At 44.5% G+C, this 14,533-nt stretch overlaps 1 protein-coding gene across 3 annotated transcripts in view; it reads right to left on the bottom strand.

Annotated features, from left to right (window-relative positions):
* RTN1 (reticulon 1) overlaps nucleotides 1-14,533 on the bottom strand; it is a 114,055-nt gene that overhangs the window by 93,337 nt on the left and 6,185 nt on the right. Inside the window, exon 1 of one of the 3 annotated variants that reach the window (XM_085225827.1) lies at nucleotides 2,685-3,254. The exons of 1 other annotated variant lie outside the window; for it this stretch is intronic. In XM_085225827.1, coding sequence (XP_085081953.1) covers nucleotides 2,685-2,874 — 190 coding nt within the window. In that variant the 5' untranslated portion in view covers nucleotides 2,875-3,254. Of the gene's footprint in view, nucleotides 1-1,765; nucleotides 1,812-2,684; nucleotides 3,255-14,533 lie in introns of those variants that run through there. One more of the 3 variants, XM_085225828.1, reaches the window with a different exon arrangement.

The following is a 14,533-nucleotide window of genomic DNA, read 5'->3' as shown; positions in this document are numbered from 1 at the left end:
GTGAAACCCATTGCTTTTCATCATTCAGAAACCACTCACAAGGTTTTGACACAAAGCCAGCTTGGCTCAAGGCTGGGCCCAAGGCCAGCTTGAAAATATTCCCGAACCTTTCAACAATCCCTGGCTGGTTTTCAAACTTAAAACAAAAGCCCAGGTCGGGGAAAGTTTGCAAATGTTTAGGTTGTGTACGAAAATTTCTGAGCATCTTGTGATAAATTCCCATCATCTCTTCTCATGCTGGGAGAATCTCCCAGTCTCCATATCCTTCTCTTGCCTCACAGAGCACAACAGTGATCTTTACAAAAAGGGCTTGTCTGAGAGCTGGAGAGAAAGACATAGGATGTGTCGGGAGTTGTTTGGAAAGCAAACAGGCCAGGTTGGCTCTTGTTCCTTGCCTGAATTGTCCCCAGGTGCTCCACTAAGTAGCAAGAGTTCTAAGTTCACAGTACTTTCTGGAGTCAGGTATCCTTCATGGGTTCACTACATGCATGCTACATTTAGGAACATGCAGCAGTCCCCTCTAAGCAGCAGAATTACGGAGTTTTCTGAAATACTTTACAGTTTCAGACGTTCAGCAATATGACAGAACTCTTACTCAGCAACTTGAGAACATTTAGTCACACAGAGAATCGTGAAATGCTGCACTTCTCCCTGTGTAGGTAACGTAGAACAGAAATGTAGGCACTGCAGCCACAAATAGAGACTGCAGGCACAGGGCTGCACTGACTGGGATGCTGCTGTGTCTGGCACACATACACACAACACACACATGCACAAACACACACCAGATACCTGTTAAACAGGGAAAACAAAATGAAAAATATTTAAAACACATTCCTGCTCTCAAGATGTTGCTAATCAGACTGACTGCTAGCAAACGTCAGGAAAGGTCTGCATTGCTCACTTTATTTCTACCTTGCCACCATTTGACAAATGCCAACAAATATATGCAAAGTCCCTTTGCAGATGATTCCAAAAGCAGAACATTTTTTTTTTTTCCTTTTCCCTCTTTCTTTCTATTTTTTCCTTTTTGTTCTTTTTCTTTTATTCTTCCACTCTTTCTATTCTGCATTCTCTAAGCCCGAATCTACATTCGATTTATTAGGATTTATACTATTTCAGAGATCAGCCTTTTTTGTTCTGTGTGCTAAGATTCAGCATGGCCATATTTTTATCCATCAGTGAGCAACAAAAGCTCACATGATCTCTTCCTCCTTCCTCGCGTCGTTGCACCATTGAGCAGCCCAACCTCAGGACCCCAGCGCTGCCCTGCTCCTCGCACATGCCTCGTGCCCCGAGCAGCCTTACAATGCCATCTGCTTCCCCTGCCAACAAAAAGGCACGTTCCACAACCTACGGCTCAGATCAGCGAATGAGCGGCACATCAGCAGATTTTCTGCCTGCCCAAAGCAACAAAACAGCTACAAAACAGCAAAACATTTCCCACAGCAGCCAATGGGCGTTAGATCCCATTTTACTACTGAACTCGGTAGCATTAAGCAGACAGAAAAGCAGCAGGGAAAAATCCATGTCAAGAGAACACACGCGCACAGATGCACACTCAAACCCTGAAAAAATCATCCAGATGAGTAGGAGTGGAATAATATAGCCACGCTGACTCTTGATTATTCCGGCCAGCTACTCTTTGTGCTGATTAACTGAAGGGGATTAGGAAGGACTCAGCCCAAAAACGCAGTTCCTAATGCTCCTGCAGCTATTGCATAACAAGACCGATTCCCGTCCCAAGCCCTGACCCCCAACTTACTCAACACAAGTTTAATGCTGTCAGGTTGCATAATGGAAACACCTGCTTCCCAGCGAAGAGGAATCTGGATGGGATCCACCAGGTCCCAAGGGCTGAGTTATTTGTTATCTGAGTTCCCAGGTGGGCAGTAGAGGGAAAGGAAGTGGGCAAATATCACTAAGAAGGAAATAGAGCCGCTTTCCCTAAAACATTTATATCAGGACGTACTGGAAGCCAAAGCCCTCTGAGCTTGATTCACGCACGCACACCTGCTGTTGGCACACCCACTGAAGAAACAAACCCTAAACCAAGAGAAATCAAACACATCTCCAAAGTAAATTGAAGAAAACTAATGAACCCACACAGCCTGGCTCAGCTAAGTGCACCTTCGGTCAGGTACACCTACAGGAGGAAAACACAGCAATCCAGAAGTCTGTGATTACGATGCTATCTCCAAAAGCATGCAGAAAAGAAAATAACACTTCAGAACAGTCACTCCGTTAAAATTTGTGTGCTGAAATAACATCACGGGGCCATGCAGGAATTTCAGGTACATAAGGAATATGTGAAGTAACTCCTTTGCAATCTATCACTCTGGATGTGTACAGGTGTGAGCCAAATGAGGACAGAGCCCCACCAAGTTGAACTGCAACCAAACACTTTCCAACGTCCGACTGAAAACTGGACTCCCTCTGCCCAGAAAATTGTAAAAAGCTTCGGGGAACTTGGCTGGGTCCTGCGTCCCCCTCCCCCACCATAGCAAATAATTTGCAAAGGCCGCTATTGCTCGCTCCGTTCTACGCGCTCGCTAACTCGCTAGCAGTGTTTTCGAGCAGCAGGGCTGGGCGAAGAGCAGGGGGAGGGACGGGGACAGAGGCAGGGGATGCTGCTGTCGCCAGGCCCCTTTGTTGAGCATCAGCGGATACCCCTCGCCTCTTACCTGGGGATGCGGTCGCCATGGCGACGGGCTGGTGCTCCCTGGCGGAGCCGAACGCCAGCCGCTCCCGCTGCCGAGCCCCGTCTCCATCCCGCAGCGCAGCCCCGGCCGCGTACTGCTCCGCCCCGGCCGCAGCCCAGCGCTCCGCGGTGCCCGCCAGCATCAGGTCCTGGGGGTCCGGCGGGGCTGACATGCTGCTGCCAGGCGGCCGCTGGCTCCGGCTCTCGGGCTGCGGCGGGAGCCACCGAAAGTGGCCGCCGAGGGCTGGCTGTTGCGCGGCCGCGCTGGGTCTGGCCGGCTGCGGGACTCGGAGCCGCCGCTGCTGTTGCCGTATCTCCACTAGCGCGTATTACGCAGGTGAAAATGGCTTGTTCAGTTGGAGCCTTCCAGCCCTTGCGTCACCCTGTGGCTGGCATATCACAGGGCAGGAATCTGCCAGCCTGGCTGCTGCTCTCCCCCACTTAACCGCTTTGGCAGGGTAGGCACGGACTGCGCGCACAGCGGGGACGCACCCCTTCCAGGCAAGCGCATCCCCCGCCTCTTAATCCCCTCCCGCGACAGCGTCCCGCAGAGCACGCTAAAACAGCGCAGCCACTGCGGGGATGCCGCTGGTTCCTCTCACACCTCCGGGAGGAAGACAGCCCCGTGGCCACGCGATCCCACCAGCCCCCAAATGCCCTCCGATCTCCACCAGCCGAGCAGAAAAAGCCACATTCCGCCACTGGGCGCTCGGCTTTGTGCAGTTGGCTCCGTGCTGCTTGCAGCCACGTCGGGGAGAGACGATCACAGCTTCTTGCATCTAAATGACACTTGTCAAAATAAACTCACAGCAGGTGTCTGTGTGCCTCGTTTCTTCTTCTTCTTTTTTTTTTTTTTTTTTTTTTTTTTTTTCTGTTTTCCGTTATTGTATGTTCATTCTTACTGATTCTCATAAGCAAGCTGTGCTAGCAGAGGTGGTTCAGGGAGCCCTGCAATTAAGGGGAGAAGCATTGGCAAGAGATGCAGCAGGGGCAGGATCTGTGCCCAGGTGCACTGGGAACCTGTACCCATGCTGTCATTTTACAGAGGAAGTAAAGTCAAAGTCAGTCAATTGTGACAGGACAAGGAGGGGTGGTTTCAAATCAAAAGAGATGGAGATTTGATATAAGGAAAAGGTTTCTTTTATGGTAAGGGCAGTAAGGCACAGGCTGCCCAGAGAGGCAGTGAGTGCCTCATCCATGGGGACACCCAAGGTCAGGCTTGGTGGGACTCTGAGCACCTGATGGAGCTGTGGGTGTTCCTGTTCACTGCAGGGGAGATGGACCAGTTGGCCTTCAAAGGTCCCTTCCCACTCAAACAATTCTATGATTCAGTCAGGTGGTATCAGACCATTCCTGCATTGCACAGAGCTCTGACACTGACAGGTCAAAAAATAAGAGGAATTTTGTGAACAGGATTCTCGGGATCTGACTCTTATGAAAAGTCAAGCTGTGACATGGGGAGCTGTTGCTCCAGCCAGACAACTTCACCTCAGCAATGTTCTGCTGTGTTCTTTGCATCACAGCATCCCCAGCCACACTTCAGATCCTCTCCAGCTTCAGGAAGCCATGCTTGCACCTGGATTTGAAAACTTAAGTCACTTCTATCGCTTCTACTCTCTCCATATGAAGGGAGAGGAAATTCAAGGTAAGCTCATACTGCCAGATGAAGAGCCTTAGAAGCAGCCTCCATCCATGTTATTTTCTCAAGGAATCTCAAGGAATCATAGAATTGTTCATGTTAGAAGAAACCTTTAAAGCCTATACGCTCCAACCCCCCTGCAGCGAACACGGACACCTACAGCTCCATCAAGTGCTCACAGCCTTGTCCAGCTTGACCTTGAATGTCCCCATTGGGGCATCCACCACCTCTCTGGGCAACCTGTGCTGGTGCTTCACCACCCTTACTGTAAAAAACTTTCTCCTTACATCCAATCTAAATCTCCTGACTCCAGTCCGGGATCTATTTCTGGGAGTCGTCCTGCTGCTGCTTGAATCAGTGCTATTCAGTGCCAGCTCCCCTGGGCCCTCCACAGATGGGCTCCTCAGCCTTTGGGGAGGCTGGAAACCAAAGCACGGAGGTGTCAGTGTGAGCAACATGCTCAGGATCAGCCACACCACTCATGCCAGGTGCCTGCTGTGACTTCAGATAAACTCTGTGGTCTCGAGCTCTGAGTGGAAAGCATGGTTGTAAATAATAGGGTGCTACTGTAGATAGGGTTGCATGTTATACTTCTAGTGTGGAGCTACTGAAGACTAAGATCAGTACAATTTGGCTTCAAAAAGGGAAATCACAATGTTACTGTTATATTGCCCTGGAAAAAAAAAAATAAAAAAAAATAATAAATCCACCTCTGAAGCAGCTCTAAACTGAGCTGATTGTCTCAGAGCTGCCCTGTTAACACTGGTGCCTTGTGGGACAGCTTGTGCCAACACACCATTGCCAACTGTACCTGTTCACAAACAGTCCTGGGGGCTCTCTGGGCTCTGCCTACCCTGAAAACTTGGAAACTTGTGGTACAGGTATTTCTTTCTCATTTTGAGCTCCCTAATCCAATTAATTACTGAAAAGTGACAACATCAAACCCACTTCTCTTGGTCTGCTTTGCGTGCTATTTCTAGATCAGCAATTATTATATAGGTCATTTTACTTTCAGGGCAGCATATGTCTTAACACAACATGCAGCACCATCTGGGCTACAAGAAGAAAACGGCTCCAAACCCCTTGGCTGAAATACAGCTATCCAGAGGGTAAAGGCAATCAGCAAATCTCCTCCCCAGTCACTGCTTTGCTAAAGCATTTACAGGATACATCACACAGCACAGTCTACCAAATTCAGTTTTACTTTGAGTTAGTTCCTGGTAATAATCACAGAATGGCTTCGGTTGGAAAGGGCCTCAAGGATCCAACTCCCTGCCACGAGCAGGGTTGCCCACCACCAAATCCATTCCCTAAAATGCATCTTTGATGCCAGTTTCAAATTCCTTGATGCAACAGATGACAAGACAGACAAAGATTCACTGTTGTCTGTGTTCCTGCAGTACTCAGCAATACCCTTGCTGACTTTCACCAGTGATTTCCATGCAGCTCCCAAACCCCTCGTTAGGAGCACTGATTCACCTGCAATCCACAGTGCAGCATTTATTATTACCAACATCTTCATGGGCCAGCAATGAAAAACATGTCCCACCACCATGCTCAAGCTGCCTTACACGCACAAGCTTATTGGATTTTCTTTATTTGTTTACATTAATATAAGATCGTTTGCTCCACATCAGTAGCATGATTTTAGTCATCATGTTCTTACTGCCAAATTCACCACCTGAGCAACAGGGATAAATTTAACTAATCCATTGTTTCCCCTTTGACATACACCCTATTATGCCTGTTATATTGCCTGATTGTGATTCTGCCAAGATTCTGGTGACATTAAACATTAATAATGTTAATGATATGTAGCATGTATACAAAAGCATCTCTTCTTATAAAGTTTCAAGTACGTCCTTGTTCAGAATGTCTGGTTTTCTTTTGGGTCCATCACTTTCTGGGGTGTTTCTGTGATGCCTTCTGTGGTAGTTGGCAGTGAACTTGAGAGCTCAGGAGAAGCACTGAGCCCTGAGCGCTTTGCTGTGTGAGCAATCTGCAGTCATAAAGGTCTTCTGATAACTCAGCATCATCAGAACTGTGTGCACACGCTCAGAATGATTCATTGCTACAGACCAAAAAGGTTATCATGATCTGTGGGCTGCCATCATGAACACAGTGTTGCTATAGTAGGAGATGTGGAGGGAAGAGTGTGTGGACTGTGTGCTCTGCTTATCAAAGAGAAGTGGGGACAAGTAGAGAAAAGCACATAAATCAAAAAAGTGGCTTCTGCTTCAGGGATCCCGACTGTAGCACAACTCAGGACTTTATTTCACCAGCTCACGTGCAGCTCCCAGGTGACCTGGAACAGTCTCATGCAATACAATCAGCCCTGCTCATTACCACGTAACATTGGGTGGGAACCTACAAGTCCAATTTCAGATCCTAGATACAAACCCCGGGCTCCCACTGACCATTCCACATGTGGTACATAAATTTCTGATGGCAAAGTTCTGCTTTGCCAGGATGAATGAAAAAGAAATGAACAGGAACAACTGAACAGACATTCTGCAAGCTTGATTGATCCATTCTGCATGCTTGAACTCAGCATAACTCAGGATGCCTTGTGTAAGGTTAAGTCACTGCACATTTTAAAGACTTTTTTTTTTTTTTTAAGATCTCCCAGGAAGATCAATTGTGTGCTTAACAGAAGCATGAGTTAAGTAATACTTGGCACAAATGAACAAAGCTGATTCCTTTCTATTTTCAGTGAATTTAGAAAAGCTCCCTGTAGTTTTTGCTGTACTGTGTTGAAAAAATGACATGCACAGGGCTCATCTATCTCTGCTCATTGATACTGAATTCTCTTGCTCTTCCCTTTCAACATTATACCTCTTTGAATATACGAAGTCTGCAAACATACACACAAATTGCTTCTCTTTCCATTACAGCCCTTTGTGCTATGGGGTCGACGTATGCTGCTTGGCCAAAGTGACTTTAAACCTTGAGGGGATTTTTTGGTCTCAGATGTAACATTACCACCAAAGAGTATAGGGGCTGGCAGGGATATCAACTGATGCAGTAACGGAAAATATCATCTCTCCTTCCTTGAGGATTATTCTCAAGGTTTTAGAATAAATGAATTGCAGTGGAAAAAAGCAAAACGAGAAAGGAAAGAGGCTTCTGAAACAAATAAGAAAGAAAAAAAAAAATGATAAAACAACCTCCTTCTATTCCATATAAAAAATTCTGGCACTGTAGCCCCTGATGTATGGTTTCAAATTCAACGCTGCAGATTCCATGCATGTTCCATACCCTGGCCTCCAAACAGGCACAGCACTGGGAGTGCACAACAATGCTGTTCTGGCCAGCACACATGGATTGCCTTCCCCAGCATACAATCAGGATCCCATCCTACAAGAGACAGAGAGCTATTGGGATTCCCAAGATAAGGCTGGAAATCCCAAGATAATATTTTCAGGATGACGACAGACTTCTGCTGGGCAAGCCAACCTACTGAAGACTGCCACTACAGAGAGGTAAATGGGCTGGGAGAAAAGCTGATGTGTGGTGATAGCATTCTCCATCACAAAGGCCACCTGTCACCCTTCAGTGCATCAAGCAGCCCTTGCACAGTTCTCCTCCCTGGGGTGTCCCTTGGATCTTTTGTCTTCACACCTTCTCCCTCTCCATCTCCACAAACTCTGGAAATGAGGCAAAAGCAAGGCAGCATCTTCAAGGATCTTTTCACATGCTCCTACCATTGCTACAAATGCCAAGGCCAATGCTTCAGGCTCATTTGGAAACAGTAGTCTCCTGCAGATCTTCAAAGTATCACCCACATCCCCACAGCACTCCTGAGACCAGGAGTTTCATATCTCTGCTCTGCTTTGTAACCTGAATTAAGCTCCTGCACCAGCCAGTGGGCATTAGATGTTAGATGCAGTTTGGCTCCTCAAAGCACAAACATCCCAGTGCCAACAAGGCAGCAGCAAATCTGGTTAAGCCCAGGAAAGACAAATGTGCATAGTGATATAACACCATCAGCCTTCCTGAACAAACTGCTGCACACAGTATGCTCTCATTTATAACAAACAACTGCAGAGATGAGACAAGTGCACCGTCCAAATCTGCAGCTGGACAGAGCCATTTATTACCACGTGCTGCAAAATGAGGAGATTGGTTTGGCTGGGCCTCTAGTAAGTGCACTGTCAAAAATACCAGACTCTGAACAGCAGCATTTTTCCTGCATATTGTTCAAAGCTCACCGTCTTCAGCAGACAGTTTGTTCCTCTGAGGTCTGCCTGGCTACATCTGCACACAGCAGTATGCAAACCCCTGCCTGCCCCTTTAATTCCCACACCATGCAAGAGCTTTCAGCGTTTCTAGCCCTCTGGCTGTAATGAAATGTGATTAAAGGTGGTGCCTTCCGCTGGCAAGCCTGACTGACTGCTCAGTCCTTCATCCCCTCCACATCAACAGTCACTCTGGGAGCAGTGAGGATTACCTCTGTTTCACCAAAAAGAGAATTTTACAAAGAAATCCACTGGTATGAGTTTAAACAGCAAAGTTGCTGGCCATATAAGCAGGCACAAATCACGTGCATGTATCAGGTGCCAGAGACGAGAAAACCCAGCAGAGGACCAACAGAGCCCATCTCCCCTTTCTTCCCACATCCAACCTCTTAGCAGGGAAGGAGAGCTGAGCAGAGTAGATGGCTGCGTAGGAGGGGGAGCTCTGCCATGCAAGGTACGTTCAGTAGTGGCCTGGTTTCAGCATGGCTTGGTAGATGAGTTGCCATCCAAGAGTTATATCTGAAAGGCTCCGTACTCACCTCTACAATACATATCTATTGAAACAATTCCCTGGACACTGGACCAAGAGATTTGGGATCTATGAACTTAAATGGTGATTTTATTTATTTATTTATTTATTTTGGAAGTACATCCCAATGTGGCATCAGGATCTCTGATGCTCTTGCAAGTATTGTTCTCAAGCACCTCCAAAGCATAAATCCTTATCTATGGTGCTCATCCCACATCATGGGAGCCAAGTCCAGTGTTATTAAAAGCAGCAGCATTAGAATTTGTCCTGTCAGAGATTTCCAGCTGCATGGAGCAGGGCTGCCTTAGCAGAGCAGTTATCAGTGAAAAAAGGCTAACACTGATGGGTCTAATGCTATTTAATGTCACTGTTAATGATCCAGCTGAAAGGAGAGTGATAGACAAGATAGTCTGCAAGTTCTGAACAGGTTATATGGTGGCCCAAACCTCACGTGCAGAATAATTTTAGTACAAGGCAGCAAAAGTAAAGCAAAAATAAAAATATTTGCAGATTTCTTTTGGGAGAAGTTAAAGAAAGTGAAGCAAAGGTCTAGAGGTCTATCCATGAACTGCACCCGTCACAGAACATTTAGACTTGTACCAAAAAAGGTTCAGTCAGTGACCAGGGAAGCAGAAACAGTTTTCTTCATGAATTTGTTCCTTTGCATTACATCAGAAGCTGTTTGTGCAGAGTGCTCTGTGCATTTACACAGCTCTGCAGTAAGTCCATTAGAGGTTAGCATTTGTGCCCTGATTTATGCTGATATAGCACATGCATTTATCTGACTGTGTTGATTATGTACTGTCTGAAAGTCGCCAGAAACTCACAGGGGCTGAAGATGCATGCTGGAAGAAACAGAAATGGCCAGATATGCTTTCACTTAGCATTCAGAATGGCATGGAGACTATCAGAGAGTCAACCAAAGGAGATAAAAAACCTGAAGCCGCTTTTAAAACACCAGAGATTTCACATTCAAGTGCAACTGATAGGTGCATCCATCACCCCTATAACCCAGAACTACTGCAATATGCAGATATTGATGTAACTGCAGCGAAAGGGAACACATTCTTAACAGATATAATGATTTGTGCCCAGAGAAACCTCCAAGCAGTTCTCATCAGTTAGTAAACAGTAATGCTGTATAATAGCTGCAGTGATGGTACCTATGTTTGCCATTGGGTTACAGAAAAGTAAGATGCTAATAGATAAGCTGAGAGACCAAGGCTAATGTAAGAAGTCTGAGGACAGACATAATCAAACAGAACACTGAAGTAAGTGTCTCAGTGAAACACTGATGGCTGGGTCTTACATTTAAGAACATACTGTCTGGGCTTCCATTTTTCTATAGCACAGATCTAATTTTCTTGCTTTGTATACAAATAAGAACCAAGAACACATTCACAGCAGCTACTGACGCAAACCCATAAATCAAAATCAGGCTCAGAACTCCTCATTTCTCATTTAAATATTTCTTGCAAAGTTATCCGAGCAAAATGCTGTTATCTTGCTCACTCATGGGCTGGTGCCCTGAGCATGAGCTGCCCTGGCTGAACAGACAGCAAATGCTGCATGTGTTTATCTGCCCCTTTGAGCTGGCTCCACCTACCTAAACATTAGGTGTTACAGCACTGCAATTAGGCCTTAACCCTGAATTTAGTCCTCTGCTGGGTGCTGCCCACACACCTCACTGATGACATGAGAAGTGAAGTACCCTGTGGCTCAAGGATAAACACACTGTTGAGGCATTTGGGCATTACAGATCCAGAAGGCTGAGTCAGGCAGAGACTGCATCTTGCCAGTATGAAGCCAAGAGAGAGCTATTCTGAGGCCTTTAATGTAATCTTTATTTAAAAGTATGAAATTAAACTCCCATTAGGAGAAGTGTTGTAGAACCAGGCTCTATTTTATATTTGTAATTAATCCCATCAACTTCAAATAAGCTGTTTTCCTACAATATCTGCAGGATTGGGATTTGTTTTTGCATCTAATTGATATATCATTTAGCACTTGATATCAGTACTTCAAAGGGAACATTACTGCTTTACATTTCAAAACCACTTTGTAGTTCATTCTGTATATCTCGTCACTAAATTGGACAGAACAACCTGCAAATTCTTACCAAGCCTTTATTTTGTGAATTAAATGTCTGCAGTCAACACAAACCTATGTTCCTCAAACTCTAGCCTATGTCAGTGCTGAAAAAGCAAAACCAGGCAGGATTAATCCCTGATATAAACAACCCTTAAAACCCTTAGTTTTATTCTCAGCATTTTACAGTGGAATGGGTAGAGAGGAAAATAAGTCTGACTACATGTTTTTATGAACCTGTAGTATGCTCTCTTCTCAATGTAACTCGTCATCTGCAAAAATCAAAACCCAGACTGGAAGAGGGCTCTACTGGTTTCCCATGAATAATCCAACCCCTCTGAGTAACTCCAATCTTCTGCCAAAACAGTGAAATCATGGCCTGGGCCCTCTGCTGGATTATGAAGAAAACGCATCCTTCCTCAAAATGCTGAGATGAATCACTGAATTGGAGAAGTTTGTAACACGCATCAGCATACAGCTTTGGCCACCGTTATGTTTTTGTAAAGAAAACTACAGGTTCCCACTCACCTTTGTGATTACAAAGTGCATTTTGCCACTTGCAAACAACATTACAGGGAAAGTTTCCCAGAATAGCTCATAAAGAATCTCTCCTCATTGTGCTCAAACAGGAAAACAAACAAACAAAAAAACCCACCCCATTCATTGTAATTTCCTTATCTGAATTCTAATCCGCTCTTTACAGACAAATGTGGTAAAGATAAGAAAACGTGGAATAGATAAGAAAACAAACCTGTGTAAGAGCCAGTGAAGGATGTTGTAAGAGGAAAAGAGCTTTCGCCCTTTGCACAGCTCAGGGAGATGGAAAGAAAAATTCAGCCAAGTGAAACTAGCTGAATACTTCCTATGCTTTAGATTTGGAAGTCTTACTAACCTTCATAAGGATCACTAGGCCTTCTAGTGGTGGAAGGAGTGCACGCTCCCCTCATCCTATCATCTATCACAAGCAGCAGGTGCTTTCTGAGTTCTGGGATCTCAATCAATACAGCACATAGGAGAGAGATTGCTCCACAACGCCATTCTCAACTAAATTAACCTGAAAGGCACAATTGATTCTTCGGTTTAACATACACGATTCTTGTGAAATTTCTAAAGAGGCTTCTGAAAGATGTCAGAGACTGGGGGGAGGGAGGAAGGTGATGGATGGCTTTGAGGCTCTCCAGGCAGGAATGTGAAATCAAAGTGACGTGAACACGTAACAGATGACTATATGGCTCAATACAGACTTCAAAATTTAGCAGGTGAAGAGATTGCTTGAGGTTTGCCTTGTGGAAGCAGAGAGGACTCACTTGTGATTTCTTTTTCTCCAGTTTCTCAGAACTTTCTAAGCATCTTGTACCTGCAGCTATCCCTTAGCTTAATTGCCTTTGTGCTCACTTATGAAACATTTAGCAGAATCAATACAAGATTGTTCATTATTCTGAAACTCTGTTTTTAGTAGGAAAGTATTGCTGGCAGGGCTTTGTCCAGCTCTGGTATTCTCAGTATTGAAAACCACATCAAGTCAGTTCATGAAAAACAAAGATGAGAACTTGTATTTTTAAACTTAATTATTCATACACAGGTCTTGAACAGAGCCCAGAACATCAGTGGTTTTAGCAATTTGGTACTACAGCATAACAGCTTGAAATCTGATTTTTAAGCGGGCACAGCAAGATACTAAACATCCCTACTGCATATTTGTTTTAAAAAGGAATGTAAATGTCAAATGTGTAGATTAGAAGATCTGAAGATAATGAAACAGTGACATGCACAGGAATTTTAATCCTTAAAAATGTTAGGATTCAAAACTTTGCTTTGAAACCAGAAAAACTCATTCCGAGGGCTTATATTCCCACATATATGTGCCTTTCCCACAGCTTATTTTCCACTAGAGCAGGAAAGACAAGCAATTAAGTTAGAAACTGTATCATCATCTTGCAGTAAAGAGCCATTCTATTTCTCTAAAAACCCCATTACCTATTGGTATATTAATGACACTAAAACATGCATGTTACCTGGTGCCACAATAACACACTACAAAAGAAGCAGTCTGCTATTTCAAAGATGCACTGAAGTTAAGCATCAGTGACTGCTTTGTAAGAGGAAAATATTTTGACCCACTCTTCTGTCATAGTGCATCTTCCACGTCTTCTGTCCTCCAGACCATCACTTTCACCACTGAAAACAATGTTCCAGCATCACTTAACAGAAAGCCTCCACTATTCTTGTCATTTGCACAATAGAAGAGGTTTCTCCACGTGCCTGAGAAAGAGGAACAAATCATGGGGCATTTCTAACACCACACTCTGCCCAAAGTGAAACACAGCTTAGATGACAGCTTAATATCTAAAAGTCATCCTCAGAGAAAAAAGTAAGGTGATTAAAAATAAAAGTAGAAGAAAATGTTATAGTTTGCACTGAATAATGCTTATACCTAAGGTCTGACCTTTTAAAAAGTGACTGGCATGGTTAGTACTTTAATTACATGATTCTGCTAAAGCCAACTGGTTTCATAATCTGAGGTTTTCATGACATTTTGAACCATCTGGCTGGAAACGCCCACCCTGAAGCTCCTCTTGAAATGTGCACTTCCTTGCAGGCTTTTCTCAACAACGCAGATCCTACCAATACTTGCACCTGACATTACTTGCCTTCAAGGTGAGGTGAGTAGGAAGGAGTTGCCATCACTTGCAGCCACTTGTTTCTTCCTTTACAGCACCTGATGAAGAGAATTTGTCTTCCAGGGCATCACTTCTTCCTCACTGGGCTCCAGGTTTGAACATTCAGATCCTTCTTATATAACTTCTGATGAAGACAGATTTGCTCCTTACACTTGCCAGTGATGTGCCACAAGGCACATCATGAAAGTACCTTGATTACTGATTCAGCTTTAATTTAAACAACCCAAATAATTAATCATCCATTGGTACTTTTAAGTAAATATCACGTAACCACTTCACATTCACGTTTCTCAAGAAAGTACTTTTTCTCCTTCTGCCCTTCAAATGTTTATGTTCTCAAACTTATTTTTATCTTGTAATATAAAATTGCTTGAAATACAAAAATATACCCAACTCTTTGGCTTGCCAGGCACAGTTCTTTTCTATTTCAGGCAACAATATCACGTAAACTATACAATGTCACTTTAAAACACAGTGCTCTGTCCCTTTTATTTCAACTGGAAAACTGTTCCAAACCTTCACTCCTCTTAGGATGAAACAAATTATTCTAATTTTAAGCCTACAGTTTACATCCATTTGCTTTTGTGCCAGTAGTGTACTTCAGCTTAACCAACTTTTCTCCCTCCTCTCTGTTGGCCCTGCACATAGCAGGGGGTT

The sequence above is a fragment of the Meleagris gallopavo genome, chromosome 5 (assembly GCF_905368555.1).
Source record: "Meleagris gallopavo chromosome 5, MGAL_WU_HG_1.1, whole genome shotgun sequence".
In the NCBI taxonomy this organism is placed as follows: domain Eukaryota; kingdom Metazoa; phylum Chordata; class Aves; order Galliformes; family Phasianidae; genus Meleagris; species Meleagris gallopavo.
The sequence above is the reverse complement of the archived record's forward strand: the minus strand, read 5'-3'. Positions and strand labels throughout refer to the sequence as shown.